Source organism: Ochotona princeps, chromosome 4 (genome assembly GCF_030435755.1).
Source record: "Ochotona princeps isolate mOchPri1 chromosome 4, mOchPri1.hap1, whole genome shotgun sequence".
In the NCBI taxonomy this organism is placed as follows: domain Eukaryota; kingdom Metazoa; phylum Chordata; class Mammalia; order Lagomorpha; family Ochotonidae; genus Ochotona; species Ochotona princeps.
The window spans coordinates 44,438,147-44,456,824 of NC_080835.1; the positions used below are offsets into that span (position 1 = coordinate 44,438,147).

Consider the following 18,678-nt stretch of genomic DNA (forward strand, 5'->3'; position numbering starts at 1 on the left):
TCAGGAGAGGGTGCGGCTGCCATGGTCAGAGGCCACCCTGAGTGCAGGTCTGGAGGATTCTACCACTGAGCAGGTGTGCATGGCAGCCAAGGAAATGGCATCAGAGCTTGGGAAGACTTGTTGGGCACAGGGAGAGAGGCTTGTGTGATAAGATCCCTGTGCAGCTAGCAGCAGACCCTGGGGACAGCCTCAGCATGATGCAGGGATCACAATGTGAATTCATCTTTCCAGAGTACTCAGCAGAGCCTCTGCCCAAACTTAGGATTCCCAAGAGCCACAGCACTAGCATCCTTGCAAAAGCCTTCACCGGTGGGATAGGCAGAGGCGGGTAAGAGCCAGACTCGGCGGATCTGATGGAGAAGAACGAACTATCAGAGGGCCAAGAGGAAAACACTCTATTCCAAGGGACCCAGGTGAAGATAAACTGAAACTTCCCTCAAATCCAGTTTAGGCCCCTGTAAAATTTCTCCCATGGGGCTCCTGGTGAGACCCTTCATGGCCAGGAAACCTCGGCTTCAGCTTCTAGACAGAAATAAATGCATTCATGTAGAATGGCAAAGATGCAGGGTTAAGTGGCCCCTCACATGGCACCCAGAGCACCTTCATTGCTTTTTCCCTAGGGAATGGGGGTGTCTAGAGCGACTTAGTGATTCAATCCCAATTCTGCTGTTTACTCCTGGGCTTCTTCAACTCAAGTGCAGCAAGACACCCCCTAAGACCTGGCACACACTGACACCATCATATGTAATGTCTCCCCTCACGCTAACAATGCTACCTACAGGAGAAATGAAGCCAGCAGCCTCTGAAGGCCTAGAGTTGAACTCAAAGCCAGGCCCGAGAGGCTGCCTTATGATGGCCACTGTTTCAAAAGAGGAGTCCCCTCTCTCCCACTCAGCTCTTCCACCCTGGCTTTTTCTCCCAAGTCATCCCAACAGGCATATTCTATTATTTCTATTAGCGAGCTATTTATTCAAGCTGATAGGAAAAATACAAAGATGTTCAATAAATTAATGGGCAAAGAATCAGAATGGATTGTCACAAAAGATACGAAAGGGCAATTTGCATGGAAGTATTTATCTTTGCTGGCAATGGAAGAATTAATAAATGAATATAATGACAGTGTGTTTACTCAAGAAATTTTCCACAATTTGCAATGCCAGTGAGAGGTAGTCACTGAAGTACTCGTTTGCAAACTGCTCCAGAAATCGGAATTAAAAAAAAAAAAAAACAGATTTTCATGCATTCAGAGATGTGCTAGCTTCATGGCAAAGCTGAGAGAACGGTGCAGCAATCTCCCACGTACATACTGGATGTGTCTGCTCACCCGCCACCGTGGTACACTTGCTACAACTAGTGAACATACACTGAACCCTCAGGGTCACCCAGAGGGTGACCTGCTATCCCCTCTGACCTTTCACTTGGGTCCACCGTTGGTGCTGCTCCTTCTGTGAGCTTTGACGCATGTGCGTATCACCCCCACCCCATAGGACAAAGACCATGAAGAATTTCACTGTCTCTAGATTCCTTAGTGCTCTGCTTATCACCCCTCCCTCCTGAGGGACTGTTTCCACAAACAGTGTGGTGGCTGCACGGGTTACTGAACCAGGAACGACAGCACAAGGGTGCTGACCTGGGGTGACTTGCAAGATGCTTCTCCCAGGAGGCTCTGGGCTGGCCACATAAACCCAGCATCCATGAAATGCTGAGCCCTGAGCCTGACCCACTGAAGAGCTGTGGAAGTGTGGATGGTTGAAACCTGTCTGTCAACAGCCCTCAGTGTCTGAGGCACATCCAATGCCTTGACTATGGTCTACTGACAACCCTATTGGCTTCTTGTGTGTTAGTCCCTTCTCCCAGCAGGCAGAGCCAAGGGGCCGTGTTCCTATTCTGCCCTCTGGATGCCAGCAGAGTTAAATTCCCAGAAGGTGTGAGAGAAACCCTTCTTCACTGGGGCACTGCTTATCATTGGCTTAGGAGCTCCACCATGGTCCCTTCTGCTAATGATGGGTCCACTGGCACAAAGCTCCTTTTAGCCCAGAAACTGACCTGATCAAGCAAGTGTCCCAGTTCCTGGGCTATAGTGTCCTTTAATCCAGAATCCCAGATAACCCTGACCATGTGGGGAGTCCTCCCTTGCTGCTTGTTTATTGGGAAAAGAACACAGACAAGCAAACAAAACGATGACCTTTTGCTAAATGGGCAGAAGTTGGAAAACAAAATTGAATTTGAGTATTTAATGGGGCGAGGAGCAGAGTGAGAGTCATGGGGAGAGAGCACACCCTCACTGTGGAAATTAAACAGCCATGTGTGGATGGAAATTCCATCCAACAATCTGGAAAAGATGACTTGACACCCCAGCTGTGCAGTTCTGGGCGGCCGGAAAGCAGCAGTGCCTTTCCCCTGGACTTGGCCAGGCAGTCTTCCTTTAGCACACAAACAAAAGCACACAGTCCATCACATGCACACTTACTCCCTCTAAGAGCTGTGCAAGAAAAATGAGATTCTGTATAGACTGCAAGATATCCATCCCTTCCTGTATACCAATGCATGCACACACTAATTTCATTAAGCCTGGCACAGCCTGCCTGGCAACAAAACTCCGAACCTGGACACACAACTTACATGAAGTCATCCCAGACACAAGCACACCCTCATCCATGTTCTGCAAATTCAACAGGGATAAGCCAAAGTGGATCCAAGAGTTCACCAATCCCTCACCAACAACCCGCCCCAGCATGCCCAAGCACATTCAGCTCCCCCTAGCCATCTCTTCTAAGAATCCAAACAAGCTATGTGCAGTAGTAACTGCCTTACCTGGACCACAACCACTTGGATGGAGACATGGTCTGGGAGTCGAATTGGTGCCCGGAAATACTGAGACAGAGCAACCAGCAGATGCAAAATGGCCACAAGGCTCTTGGCGTGAACAGCTGAAATGAAGCAGGATTTAAACCTTGGAATATCTCCTTTCAGGTCACAGGCAACACATACAGATACAAGGCAATGCAACAGTGCACACTAGAACCTTCAAACTATGCACACCTCTAAGACACATCCCCCTTCTTGGTATTTAGCCTACAGGAATAATTAACAGTTGTGAGCAGGGAGAACTCACCTAGTCTGTAACAGAAAAATGGAAAATGATCCCTAAACCCTTCGTTAGTTATATTATAATCTAGCCACACAGTGCCATGTTACAAAACAATGACATACAGGATAGGTAATGACTTCTCAAGATACACAGCTTCCGAACACATACAAGTTGATTTCATTTTTGTAAAACCACATTTGTCTCTCTGTATACACACACATATAGAAAATATATAATTTATACGTACTATTTCCACATAACCAACGTGAAGGAACACAGCACAGTATTCATAGTGTCTGTGGCTCGGTGGGCCACACATGGGAGCCAGTGAGTGGGCAGGGAGGTGGTGGTGCTCAGCACCCAGGCTCTGCAGCTGACTCCATTCCTGAGCTTGTCATTTATTACCTGTGTAACCCTGGACCCCGTCAGTAAATCATATTGTGCTCCTATGTGCCAATCTCTCTTCTTGGTTCACTGCTGTAGACAGTGAAAAGACAACAGTCTCTGCCTTCACTAGCTTTCACCTCTCCCTGTCTTGACTACACCATCTGTAAAATGGGGATGGCAGAATTCTTATCTCAGATGGTCTCAGGATGAAAACATATGAAGTGTTCAGAAGAGAACAAGGCATAGAACAAGCTCTGTAAGTCAGGTGGGGATCTAAGTTTCCTCAAGCTTAGCTGCCTTCTCTTATTTTTTTCAGTAATGAACATTACTGTTGAGAAAATTAAAAAAAAAAATCCTCAATCCCCAGACCAGCTTGCCCCTGCCACCCATGGAGAGCACAGTGTCTTTGGATGTGTAGCCAGGGGGGATAGTCAGGAGGGAAGCAGAGGAGCTTCCCCCCTGGAGCTGGGCCTGCTGACTCCCCAGCGACCACACCATCATCTCCTATGCACAAGCCCAGCTCTGGGTGACACCCCATGGGGTGGCAGCACCTAGGCACTGTGATAACTATTCCATCTGGCTTCACTATTCAACTCAGTCCTGGAGCTCAGTGTAACAGAGAGCTCGGCTCAACTCAAGAGAAGCAAACAAACACACAAGCTAGGATACTTAGCTGGCCACTCAGAGTTAAAAAAAGATCATCAGCAACTCAGGGCTTAAGTCATCAATAGGATATCTTCTATCTAATATCAAAAGTTTTCAGAACAGGGGTTGGCACTGTGGTGCAGTGGGTTTAGCCACTGCTTGTGATGCCACTATCCCATAGCAGAGTGCTGCTACAAGCCCCAGCTGCTCCGCTTCTCAATCAATTTCCTGCTAATGCACCTGGGAGGACAGAAGATGATGGCCCAAGTGCTTGGCTCCCTGTCACCCATGGAGAAGACCCAGATGGAGTTCCTGGCTCCTAACATCAGCCTGGCCCAGGCCTGGCTGTTGCAGCTAGTTGCACTCTCTCTTTAAAATAAACACACAAACAAATATTTAAAAAAATTATAACAAAGGTCACCATGGTATATAGAAAATACGTATGATACAATATTGAAATATGCCATGACCTGCATAGTGAAAATATGCATTGATTTGATCAGGAATAGGAACAATAATGAAAAGAGTTGGATTAGGGTAAGTCATAGGGATGACTTCTTTTCTCATAGATACTAAGTGAGAAGGAACCAAACAAATCATTCAGAGTCACTGAAAACAATGTTCTTGATTTGGCTTTAACAAAAAATCCATTCTTCCGTCCCTGCCTCTACTAGTGCTATGTTAAATAGTGGGTTGTACTGTGTTTTGGAGGTTCAGAGAGAAGGTCCGTATTCAAAGGAGTGAGACACAGGCAAGATAACAGAGAAGACACTAAGCAGGGCTCTTCCTGGGTACACTGAATGCTCACAGCTTCTGTGGATTTGCAACATACAGGCACATTTCCCAAGCTAGTGAACAGCAGCCTCCTCCCCCACTCAACACCATTAGCATCCAGGGCACACAAAGAAATAAAACCCCTCTCCAAGAAGGCCTTCAGGCAGTGACCTCCCCTCCAATGCCCTCAGGTGCCTCTCTCTGCTTGACACAGAATGTCTTGTTCCCAGTGCTCAGTAGCTCAGGAAGCAGCTTAGCACCCGCAAGCAAAGGTGTAATTATGCTGAAGGAGGTACTTGGCATCTTGGCCCCAGTGTCAGATGTTAGAAATCTGCTTAAGGGAAAGTGACAGGCAGCCACAGGGTCTCTAAGTCTAGAGGGTTAGATCTTTCCTCTTCCTCCCCCTTTCATTTTTTTTTTCTCCTCTGGGAAATGTTTAAGAGATGCAATACAGTACAGGCCCAAACCACTGCAATCACCTTATTAATCCAATTTCGTACTTTTATCTATTACATAGAACACAACTAGATCGAACAGAAAATACAGTCTCTATTGCAGCCACCTGGTTCATGGATTTCATGCTGATCTGGATACAGACTCACTGACCCCTCTGAGGCACAGGTCGCAGAAGAGTGAGGGGGGTACCCTTTGAGGTCCTGCAGCTGTGGTTGGCTGTGATCTCAGCTGTATCTGTTCCTTCCAGAAGAGGCATGCAGAGTGGAAGAGTGTGGGCTTGGGAACGGGCAGCGCCCAGCTGTGCTGATGTGGGGGCCTCAGCTTCCCAAAGCCGCTGCACCCCGGGCCTCATGGTGCTGGGTCTCAGAAGCCGCTAAGTGAGTGTAAGCTTCCTGTTCCTGCCCATCAAACACCAAGTCTCTACAGAAAGCCTTTTATAGAAAAGGGACACTGGCTTTTGACATTTTGCCATTTTCCTCCAAGGATATGCATGGCAAACTTCTAAGGAAGGGTGCACCCACTGCAGGGTGGCTCTCCTGGGAAGCCTATGGCGGGGAGCAGAGCATGATCTCATGATGACCAAGTAGCAGCTTTCCCATGTGCAACTCACAGTCCACATTCCACTTGATGCTCCTGGGAGGAAGCTTCAGGGTTTCATTGATCTTCTCCAAGACAGTCTGCAGTTTTTGCTTCTGAGCAATCTCCGACTGGGTGACCTCAGCAACATTTAGCTTCTCGCTCTCAAGTTTCTCTGAGATGACAAAGGAAAAGAGAGTAACTTTTATTTTGGGTCGCAGATAACTCTCCTTTGTGCACTTACTCATTTAACACATACATACCGTCCTGCCTCAGTAACTGCATTGGAATCATTCCTTCAGCTTTCAGAGGTACCAGAATTCACACATCCTCAAGCCCTTCACACTCACTCTCACACACCCAGACTCACACTTGCATGTAACTACTGCAGTCTCCCGTACAAATAATTTCCAGTTTACGTACAACATTTAATATACGTGTTATGTAGGTGGTTGTATTGTTTAGGGGATAATGGAAAGAAAGTACACAGGTTCACTACTGAGGAAATTAAACCACATTTTCAGTCTGAGGTCTGCTGACATCTGCTGAATCTGAGGATGCAGAGCTCGTAGACATGGACCTGACTGGACACTGCTGTCCCCGTCTCATCTGATGGTGGCACCAGCAACACGAAAGCCTCTCGATCGGGTCTTGAGTCCCCACACTGACGGCCATGGGGATTCAAGCAAGCCTGCCCTAGTTGAATCATTCATCATTCTGAATTTCTCCTTCTCTTTCCAATTCTGCCTTTTCCGTGGGCATCTCTACACCGACTGGAAAGCCTTGTCTGCTTTCCCAGTCAGTCCTGTCCCCAGCCAGTCCATTCCTTTTGTGCAATATGAGTAGGCTTCAACAAGTTCTTGGGAAATGTGTGTTATCTTTTCATCCATTTTCCCGTGAGCTTGTTGAAACCTTATACATGTCAGACGCAATCACATTTACCTGCTTGAAGCAACTAATTTGAAAGCCACCAGGAAGGTGACTTACTCAGTTTGTCGGATTTCACCCATTGGAAGGTGTGCATTTTTCACGTGAACTGCCCTAAATTTGGGTTGTCTCTTAAAATCGATTCTGCTCTATATTTGCCATCAGACAGAACAAACAAGTTGTCAGTGTCTGCTTGAGCATGAACTTGGTTCTATTGTTTCACAGTAGGGTCACGTCTATGTTTTAGTTATTTGCATGCGTACCTTCAAAATGTATGAAATAAAAATCCTAACAAGAAAACACTGGGCGATTTTCTCCTGAGTGATATGCAGCCAGGATATGAACTGGGATCTCAGCACATGCAAGGTGAGGATTAAGCCACTAGGCTATCATGCTGGGTCCAAATCAGTGGTTCTTAATTTTTTTTTAAGATTTATTTATTTTTATTGGGAAGTCAGATATACAGAGAAGAGACGGAGAGGAAAATCTTCCGTCCGATAATTCACTCCCCAAGTGAGTGCAACGGCCGGTGCTGTGCCGATCCGAAGCTGGGAACCTGGAACCTCTTCCAGGTCTCCCACACGGGTGAAGGGTCCCAAGGCTTTGGGCTGTCCTCGACTGCTTTCCCAGGCCACAAGCAGGGAGCTGGATGGGAAGTGGAGCTGCCGGAATTAGAACTGGCGCCCATATGGGATCCCGGGGCGTTCAAGGCGAGGACTTTAGCTGCTAGGCCACGCCGCCGGGCCCCAAATCAGTGGTTCTTATAGCCATAACACAACCCCTTGCAACTGAAAAGACCAGGCAGTCAATTTTTTTTTTCATTTCATTCTATTCAGAAGAACAAAACATCATGCTCCATGATGGGACGTACTAAGCTCACCTACTCTGCTTTCCATGACTCAATTCAACATCATTGGTGCCCTTGGCCTACTGATTCCATGCTTTGTCTTCTTATTAGGTAATGGCGGCTAATCTAGATTAAAGGCACTGTGGAGACCTCTTCGAAGAGGAACCTATCCACTGGGGACTCTGCAGGTTCCAAGGATTTAGGAATTGGTCTCAGCACCTTGGCAGGCCAATCTCAGGCCATTCTTGGCTGGGATGACTTGAAAAGCCATCTTTTCTCTTTGGTTGTTTTAACCCACCATTCGTTATTTCTGAGGGTCAGGGATTTCACAAGCATGTAATACCTAAATGCCTTCCTCTGGATTGTTAAACCTGAAAGAGAGCTTGTGTGCCTTTCCCATTTTGGGGGCTGATTCTTATCTTGGGTCCTATGCTTCCCCCTCCCCCCGCCAATTATTTTGGGATGATGTAATTATTTTTATACAATGAAGTTATTTTCATCTTTCATTGTAACTTGAACACTGCGTAGAAACTACCCAAAATGCTAGGTTAGGAAGTCTTACATTGGCTCAATAGGAGAAACTGCTGGGACAGATTAAGGATGACTGTCCTGGGGGTAGGTTGAGTGGAGGCAGATGGAAAGAGGCTGCATGCAAGCTTCTTTTTGCTAGTCTTGCTGCATCATTACATCATTGTCTGTGCACTTCCCTATTCATCATCGTTTGCTGGCAGTCAGCTTAGAATGGTTTAGGTCTCAACTGTTTTCTAGGTCAATAGCTTTTTCTTGCACTGTTGTACATTTTATTCTTGCTTTGTAAAAACTAGAATGACATTACAGGAAGATAACATTTGATCTTCCCCACTCCGTGAGCAGATACCAAGTATGAAAACCCTGGTAACTTCCTGTGTGACAGGATGACAGGGAATCTTTGGTAATCATAAGCTCCTAAGGATAGTGGGAAGAGGTGCTTGTTGCCAGAGGAACCAACCATGTGATCAAAGGGTTGGTATTGTTAGGACCCCCCACCCATATGGGGAACTGACAGAATCAGAGGCTGAGCCAATCCCCAACGACTACTGATTTAGTCAACTGTGTCTGGGTAATGAAGACCCCATAAAATCTCTAACCAAAAAGACTTGGAGATCTTCCAGGTTGGTGATGACATTGAGGTGTTGGAGGGTGGTGTACCTAAGTGGGAGGGCATGGGGCCTCCACCCTTTCCCTCATACCTTGCCCTGTGTATCTTTTCCACCTAGCTATTCCCGAGTTCTTTCATTTATAAGTGGGTAAACACATGTGTTTTCTTGAGTTTTGTGAGCAATTCTAGAAAATCAAAGAAGATGGTCCTGTAAGCTCTGATCTATACCCAGTTGGGTCATGATTACAGGAGGCTGGCACTTGTGACTGTCATATGAAGCAGGGACAGTCTTGTGGGACCGAGCCCCTTCATCTGTAGAGTTATATATAGAGTCATGCTAACAGTCATGGCAGAATTCTGCTGGAAGACACCCAACTGGTGTCTGCAGAGAACTAGAGAACAATGACTGCTTCAGGAAATGTGTGAAAAATGAAATTCATAGATGCTTGTTTAGGTGCAAAAAACACTGAAATCCATACATAGTGCTTTCATTATATACCATATCCATATTTTTTTAAAGAATAAAAATTATTTCCATTTTTTTTTCAAGAGGCAGAGAAAGAGGGAAAAAGGAAGGGGAGGGAGGGAGGGAGATGGATCCACCACCTGCTGGCTTACTCCCCAAACACCACCAACAGTATCTTTAAATCTTTAACAACTAATTCAATCGTTTAAGTCCAAAAGTGTGAATGAGACTTACATTTTGAAGACTGAGTTTCTGAAAAATGAAGTAGGGGGTAGGAATAGCAGATGAAGTTCTCAAATCTCTTATCTAAAAAAAATCAAGGGCTTGATGTGGTGACCTAGTGGCTAAAGTCCTCGCCTTCCACTCACTGGGATCCCATATGGGTGCCAGTTTTAATCCCGGCAGCACCACTTCCCATTCAGCTCCCTGCTTGTGGCCTGGGAAAGCAGTCAATGATGGCTCAAAGCCTTGGGACCCTGTACCTGCATGGGAGACCTAGAGGAGGTTCCTGGCTCCTGGCTTTGGATTGGCACAGCACCAGCCTTGTGGCTACTTGGGGAGTAAATTAACAGATGGAAGATCTTCCTCTCTGTCTCTTCTCTCTGTATATCTGACTTCCCAATAAAAATAAAATAAATCTTAAAAAATAAATTCACAAAATTGAAACAATTGCTTCAAAACAGACTATGTTGTATCTTATTTGCATTCCCAAGCCAAGAAATGCTAAAGACTCAAATAAGTAGTAACAGAACTAATTAAGGGGATTTGGTAAGATGACTAAATAGAAGAAAACCTGTAAGGCAACAGGTTTTATTTTTACCACTGTAAGAGTTGGTAACACATGGGATATTTATCAAAACCTCATTATAAAAGTGGGAACAATGGAGGTTGGCGGGATGGCTAATCCTCCACCTGCAGTGTCTACATTCATATGGGCACCGAGTCATGCTCCAGCTGTTCCACTTCTGATCCACCTCTCTGCTTATGGCCTGGAGAGGCAGTGGGGTGAGGCAGAGAGGGTTCCTCAAGTTCTTGGGGACCTTAAGCCCCTGTGAGAAACTTGGAAAGAAGTACCTAGCTTCTGATGGGCTCAGCTCCAGCTTTTGTGGTCATCTGGGGAGTTTATCCGTGAATGGAAGATTTCCCTCTGTCTGTTTCTCCTCTCTGTAAAATCTGCCTTTCAAATAAAAATAAAGTCTTTTTTTAAAAAATGGAAACAGGGCACTTTAACTTGGCTATGTATCTTCAGGGGAATGACTGAGTAAGTTACGAGACCTATAGAATCTGTCCTAACAGTGTTTAAAGCAAATGAGTGATTAATCATAGTGTTACATCTAGAAAGACACTCATGACATACTTAGGTCTTACCTTTCACATAACGTGTAAGAATTCTTTCTAGTATGATTCCTGATTTTTTTTTAAATATAGGGGGAAGAGTTAAATTTTTAAACTGCATCAGAGAAATCTGATCTGTATAATAATTTTTTGAGATCTGTTTTTATGGACATGATCAAAGTTTTAAAGGGGTCACAAACAGTTAAAAAAGAATATACAAGTTTGGCATATCATTTGTTACATGCAGATTAAAGCTGGTTAGTCACATATTTTGAAGTTTCTCAATAGTTACTCCTTAATATGCTATGAAGAAAAACATGTTAAAATTGGTCACTGTGATCATGAATTTATCACATTCTCCCTGAAATAATTGTGATTGAAAATTTCATGTATTTGGCATACAGAAGTGCGTTTAAGGTTAAAATGTGTATAATTTCCTAGTGACTTTAATTCCTTCTCAGTGTGTATTCATACTCTGTGGTAATGCTTTTGGTCATAAAGTCTGTTTTGTATGATACAAGATAGTTGACCTGACCTTCTTTCAATTTGGGTTAGTCTAGTATATAGAATCATTTCCATTTTTTTCTTCCAAATCTTCCTGCATTCTCCTGTATTAAAAATTACCCTTATAAACAGCATTTAATAAGTTTGTTTTGCGTTAGTCGCAACATCTTTGTTCTTCTAAATGGATGAAGTTGATGTACATTAACATACTTGGCTTCACTTCTATCATCTTAGTTTCAGTTTTCTATTTATTTTGCTTTGCAAAACCTTCCTTTCCAGGCCTTTTTAAAATTATAGATTTTCTTCACTCTCACTTCCTTGTCTATAGAAAATGCATGTATTTTTAACCTAATAAAGTCTTAATCAGAATCCTTACCCACAGAATCAACATGAAGGTCTTGGCACACTCGGTATGCAATCACTTACTTTAGGACTCAGAAACTGTGTTTATATGGATTCCTATCTATCTTAAATTCTAAAATTAACAAACCACAATGTGGTCTTTGCGAACTTTTTATTATTGCAGTTCAAATCCTTCCTTTGGGCTGGTTGTTTTCCCTTCTGTTATACATTCTTTAAAATCCCTTCTAAGAGAATTTGTTGGTAAGACCTCTTTATGTTTATTGAAAAGTCTCATTTTCTGCACACATTTCAATACAAAGGGTTTTTTTCCTTTCGTGGCATAAGATTGAGTTGACAATATTTTCAGTCCTTTGGAGATACCATTTCAATAACTTTTGACTTGTATTTTTCCTGACAAAAGAGCAGCTTTTAGTCTGCTGCTCGCAATCTCCCTTTGCTTTTAATTTTTATGCTGTTCTCAGTGCTGGCTTTTACTATCAAGTGTGTACATTTAGATTTCTTACTATCTTGCTTGGGATTCACTGAGCTTCCCGATTTTGATTCACACCTTTTATCAATTCACTATGTTTTCAAATATATACTATTGCTCATTCTTATTTCCTTCTGGTTTTTCAATGTTGGATCTTCTTAGAATAATCTATACATTTTTAAATTCTCATTCTCGTTTCCACCCTGTTGTCTCTCCATACTGCATTCTGAGTTTTTTCTTCAGTGTTTTCTTTCAGTTCATTGATTTCTTGTTCAGCTGTGTTTGAGGCACTGAGTTTTCTAATGTCATTATTACACACGTTTTCATTTCTAAAAGTTCTATTTTATTCTCTTTCTTATCTACTTCTCCAATATTCTCCCGCAAGCACTGAGAGTGCTTGGGGTGCACTGCCCTCTCCCTGTGTGCAGACACTGCTGCAGTTTCTTCACTGCCTTCAAGCCCCTCCAACCTATCTGTTCTCAACTCATCTTGCTGAAGTCCCATTTCTGACACTGCTTTGCTGATAAGCCATCAAGTTATCCCTGTGCAACCACAAGCATCTCAAACTCTTAGTCCCAGGTTTTTTGTGAGAGCAGCGGGAGTGAGGCAGGGGTGATCATGTTTTCTCCTTCTGCCAATCAGTATTTTATTTCATGATTGCCTGAGATACAGAGAAAAATTGCAAAGATGGTGTCACAGTTGCTGCCTATCCTTAACTCAGTTTCCCCTACTGTTAATCTCTGTACAACTGTGGTGCTCTTGTCATAGATACTTCATGTAACTCAACTCCACACCTGATTCAGACTCACTAATTTTTATTCACCATCCTTTTTTTTCTGCCAGGAAAATGTTGAGGACAAGACATTCGTCCCTCGCATAGCCTTTGCTTTCCCTGTGCTACGACGGTTTTCCAGACTTTGACTGCTGTGAGAAGTGCTGGTTGGGAGTGCTATGGTTCTGGGGTCTGGGAAGAAGATCATGGGGTAAGAGTGGAGCAGGGGGACAGAAGGAGACTTGTATTCCAACCCTGGAGACTCCCAGATCCTCACCAAGGACTATCAGTACGGGCACTAAGGACTACATCCAAACTGCCAAAAAGACCACGGGGAAATGGAGTGCCTTCGGAGGCCGAGAACTCTGAAGTCATTCACCCCCATTTGGATCTTCCACACAGGATGGAAGAAGCCCAAATCCTTCCTCGCAGGATCCAAGGTCATTGGAACAGCCAGGAACCCTGAGCGGTCCGCAGAAACAGAAGAACAGTATACTTCCTTCAGGACTCAGGAGAGGACCTTTCTCTTGTCCTTGCTTAGTTCCAACTTTGGATCCCCACCCTCTCTTGCAATGACCATCAGGGTCGCTCCGGAGGCCCACCCAGACACACACACACACAAACACATTAGAATAGACAGAGAACAAGGAAAGCTTAGAACCAGACAAGAAACAGTCAGCGTGGACTCACACATACCTAACTAGGTAGGACACAAAGATTAGTTACTCCTCACTAGGGTATGGAAGATTTCTCTGTACACCCCTCCTAAAACTGTTCTGCACCTCAATTGACAAATGCCTTGTTAGAGTTATAACCCAGCTTAGACTATCCTAAAGTCTGCGAAGTTCAGCAAAATTATGCTTCAACACTATAAACTGCTAAATACTAAAATGAAAATAGACACGAGACAGCTGAATAGTACCCTATAGCCATTTTAAGGTGTATAGTTCTGTATATAAACTAAAATTGAAATGTCAATGAAGTAGTCACAGGATGTGGTTAAGAACTTGCATTTTTTAACATACTGGTTACTCAACACCATGTCAATTAATTCCATAATGTTGTAAATTGTCATTAGTGTTATGTTGTGGCTTTAAATTGATTGGGATGATATTCTGCCAGCTCTGCCTTCAGACCAGAGATGGTCTCCCCAAGAAACCATTGAATTTAACTGGACAATAAGATGCATATACCCTAGGCTAGGTATACGCTTGCAATGAAAGAATCTTGACTGAATCTGAATTGTAATACAGCAACAAGGTGGAGAAATCCACCATGGGGGGAGGGGATGGGGAATCCCAGAGCCTATATATATATATATATATATATATATATATATATATATATATATATATATATATATATATTTACACACACACACACTTAAAAATTAAAAAAAAAGAAAACAAAAAAAAAATAGTTGCTTTAAATGTAAAAAAAAAATCACGGGGTAAAGCGATTGTCACCACAGCTCCCCCTCTCCCCACCTCTCTCACACAAGCCTATAGAAGTCTATCACTTAACTGAAACCACTCAAAGGGTGGGTGGTACCTTTCAGGTGACTGGAGGGTTGCATCTTCATAATTTTTTTAGAATTATTTGAAAAGAAAGAGTTGTGTTTTTGTTTCATTTATATCCTGCTTTAATTTCTTTCCTTTTTTTTCTCACAAATAATCCCAGCACTGACCATTGGAAAGCTCTTTCAGGTTGTTCCTGGTCACTCTTCTAACATGTGATCTTGTAAATGCGGGACACTTATTTAAAGTTCGTTGTAAAGCAGAATTTAAATTTATTTTAGTACAAAAAACTTTTTTGAAATATATACACAAGTTTTTTATGTTTGGCTTTTTTTTCCCCTAAAGTATACATTTTCCATGAACTTTCAGAAGGTCTGTCATAATGCATGGCTTTAAATATTTTTTTGCAGCAAAATAAACTTAATTTCATTATCCATGAACTTTAAGTATCCTCATATTTGTGTTCTTAAAAACATTTATTCGTTTATTTGAAAGGCTGTATGACACAGAGGATGAGACGAAAATGAGAATCTTTGATCCATTAACTCACTCCCCAAATGGCTGCAATAGCTGTTCCTGGGCCAGGCCCAACCCAGAAGCCTGGAATGCTGTCTGAATTTCTGACATGGGTGTCAGGAACTCAAGTACTTGGCCAGCATCCTCTACCTTCCCAGGTGCATTAACAGGATGTTGGATCGGAAGCAGAGTAGCTGCAACTCAAACTATATGTTGTGTATAAACTAAAATTGAAGTATAGGTGAGGTGGTCACAGAAGGTGGCTAGGAACCCGCATTTACTTTTAACATATTGGTTACTCATTACTATGTCAATTAATTCCATAATGATGTAAATTTTTGCTGATGGTATGCTGGAGCTTTCAATTGACTGGGATGATACTCTGCTGGCTCTGTCTTCAGACCAGAGAGGGTATACCTAAGAAGCCGTTGAACTTGACGGGACAATAAGATGCTGGATTCTATGTTTGGTATACGCTTGCAATGGGGAAATCTCAACTGAACTTGAGCTGTGGTTATGCAACAAGGTGGAGGAATCCACCATGGTGGGAGGGTTTGGGGAGGGGTGGGGAGAACCCAAGTATCTATGTAAATGTGTCACATAATACAATGTAATTACTGAAGTTAAATAATAAATAATTAAAAAATAAATAAATAAATAAATAAATAAAACCAAAAAAAAACCCCCCCAAAAAAACTGGCACTCCAATATTGGATATCTGTGTTCCAGTGGTAGATTGACACCATGCCATACCACCACCTGTTGTGCATTTTCCTCTTTGACATTTCAGAAGGCTCAAGCTTATCTGCATTTCCCAGTACTAGAAATAGCCTTTTTTTTTTCTCTTTTTTTAGAGAACAGTGTTAGAAATGAAGACTTGACTGTCAAGTTTCATTGCGATGAGCTGCCATTCCAATTATCTAGGCATGGCGATCACCTCCCCATGTGTCCTTGGTCTCCACTCTAAGTCAGCATGTGCCCTGCATCCATGCTTTGGCTGTGGATTTAGAAGGCTCTTCTTGCTCACCTGGCTGAGATTTCACTCTTCTACTAACCCGGCCACTCCAAGCCCCAATTCAGAATGCTTCCCTTGCATGAAGACATCCCCCGACTCCTACTTAGTCTGTCACAACACTTTGTGCTACCCAATTGTGAGTTACCCAGAGACAACCTGTTGTATAGTTTCACAATCCCAAGCTCAACAATTAGCATATAGCAAACCAAATGGGTTTTGTTTAGAGACTAGTATTTGACTGGGTTAGTATTAAAATGCACCCTTCAGGAATTATCAGAGAAAAGGAAACTCTGGGCCTGGCACCATGGTTCAGTAGCTAAATCCTTGCCTTGCATACACCAGGATCCCACATGATGCTAGGATGGCATCGTATTGGGACCATGCACCTGTGTCGGAGACCCAGAAGAAGCTCCTGGCTCCTGGCTTTATGTTAACTCAGCTCCAACCATTATGGTCACTTGGGGAGTGAACCACTGGATGGAAGATCTTTCTGTCTCTCCTTATCTCTGTAAATCTGTCTTTCCAGTAAAGATAAACCTCAAAAAAATAAAAAAGAAAGAGAAAACTTGTTTCCTGTACATAGATATAATACAAAATAAATTCTCCCAGAATTTTATGCCTATAGAGCCTGCATTGTGGTACAGTAGGTTAAGCCACTGCCAGATTCACAGACATACAACATTAGAACACAGGTTTGAGTCCTGGTTGTTCCACATACAATGCAGCTCCCTGCTAATGCAAGTGGAAAAGCAGAAGATGGACCTCTGCCACTCATGTGGGAGTCCCAGATGGAGTTCCAGGCTCCTGGCTTTGCCCTGGCCTCGCTCCAGCAGTTGAAGCCATTTGGGAAATGGATTGGTAGAGAGAAGATCTTTCTCTTTCTCTTTCTCTTTTCTCACTCTCTCTTTCAAAATTCATTTTATTTGAGAGACAGAGAAGGAAAGAAGAAGAAATAAAGAGCGTACAGGCTCAAACCCAAGGAACCCTTTTTAGTCCTATGCAGGAAGCAGCTCTTGCGTGTCAGGACGTGCTATTGTAAGAGCCAGCAGGACGGACCTTGGGACTCTCAGCCCTCCAAGCAGGCCTCCTCTATCCCCAGTACACACATAAGTTCAAAGATAAGGATCAGTCGAATAAAATGTACCATAAAGAAGCTTGCAGAACCAGCCCACGCCAGGAAATTTCAATGAGAAACAGGCAGTGGCTCATGTTCAAATGAAATGATGGATTATGTGTGCAGGCATTTTCCTGGAATCACATATCTCCTGTCTCACTCAGTCACATCTACCGCTTGGGTGCCTGGGATGCAAATGTAACCAGTGACCAAGGACATGTGTGCACAGTGGATAATCTGGGGGTTCATGTCCCAACTTGGCCCACTCAGTGGCCTCCTTGCTGGTGTCATGAGCTAAGACTTTCTTCCCACAGAACCAGGCTGTTGCCTCCTTAAATCACCCTGGAAGTGAGTAAGTAATCTTGGACAAGAAGCTAGATAGGGAGCAGCTTCCTCCTCATTCTGGGCTTGGGCAGCTTTTGCCCTGAGGTCTGGGCAGGGCTGGAGCTATTCCCATGAAAGGATGGGATAGGCACCATCTGATGTGTTCTGGCAGTGACAACAGCCCCAAGAGATGGCCCGTGTCAGGAGGACCAGCTGACACAGCAGAAGCTGCTGGGCCCTCAGGCCTCTCTGTCTGATAGGGGTGCCCCTTGCCAGAGTGCCCTGTCCTACCTGCATCCACCTGTAGCCATGGATAGCCTTAAGCCTTTCTCCTGTTCTGCCTTCACAGGAGTAGCGCCCAGGTTGCAAACAGAGTTGGTTTTTCCAGGAAGGCAGGCTTACATGGCATCCCTGTGTCCCCTTACTTGGTGATCTGTACTTTATAAGATTGCCTCCAGCATAAACTCCCTCCCACCGAAGCCCTTTTTTTTAACATGATTGAACTAAGATCTGTGGCTAGGGCAAGTGGGTAGGAAGATTCTGAAACAGCAGCAGCAGGGCAGCTGGGAAAGGTGGCTTGGAAAGTCCTGCTCACATCTACCTCTAGGTCCTGAGTTCTTACTGCATGATGTCATCAACACGGTCACCTGGATTTCACATCATTAGGCTGATGTCAGAGATGCATGTGCTCCTGACTGCCGGAGGCCCCATGCCATTCTTACCATCTTGGAAGTGCCAGCATTTCCATAACTGACTAACCTCAAGCTCAGTCCCCTCTTATTCTCCACACCCTACTAACTCAGTATTAAGGAGACTTAAGTCCTGATATATTTGGAAGCTCAACTTCTGGAAATCACCATGCTGTCACCCAGTGAATGCTGGTTCATTATTTATGCTACAGAAAGCAGGTTCAAAACCTTCCCTAAAATGCCCAGATATTGATTCTAAATATGATTCTTCTGCAATTAGAGAAACCAGGGCTCCTACAGGAGCGGTAGCTTTGGGGAGAATAACATGGAAGTACAAGGGAAACATAAAGCACCTTATGATGGCAGGAAGCAAGGAAGTACAAAAAAAACCAAAAAACAAAACAAAACAAACCCACAGGGGCAGCACCCTCCAAATGTGGAGGAAGTGCACCTAGTGGTCAAGGCTAGGACAACATGAGCAGAAAGTAAGTAATAATGGCACTAGACCAGAACTTAAAGTACAAACTGAATATCCTTATGCTCGGTTTCCTATACATAACTGAATAAAGTGGAGTGACGAGATGACTCTTCCTTTTAGAAGAATTCAAACTGATAAATGTAGAAGGAATAAGGATAAGAGCAAATCAGCATTAGAAAACCACTGTAATCCTTGTGGCTAATACACCACAAAGGGATGTCAGAATGAGTGACAATAGTTTATGGCAAGACAAACTATGTGCACAGTCCCAAAGT

At 43.7% G+C, this 18,678-nt stretch overlaps 1 protein-coding gene across 1 annotated transcript in view; it reads right to left on the reverse strand.

The window, feature by feature from the left end:
* PARVA (parvin alpha) overlaps nucleotides 1–18,678 on the reverse strand; it is a 152,915-nt gene that overhangs the window by 18,823 nt on the left and 115,414 nt on the right. Inside the window, exons 5-6 of the mRNA XM_004593779.3 lie at nucleotides 5,964–6,104; nucleotides 2,815–2,930 (exon numbers count right to left, since the gene is read on the reverse strand). Of these exons, the coding sequence (XP_004593836.2) occupies nucleotides 2,815–2,930; nucleotides 5,964–6,104 (257 nt within the window). The remainder of the gene's footprint in view (nucleotides 1–2,814; nucleotides 2,931–5,963; nucleotides 6,105–18,678) is intronic.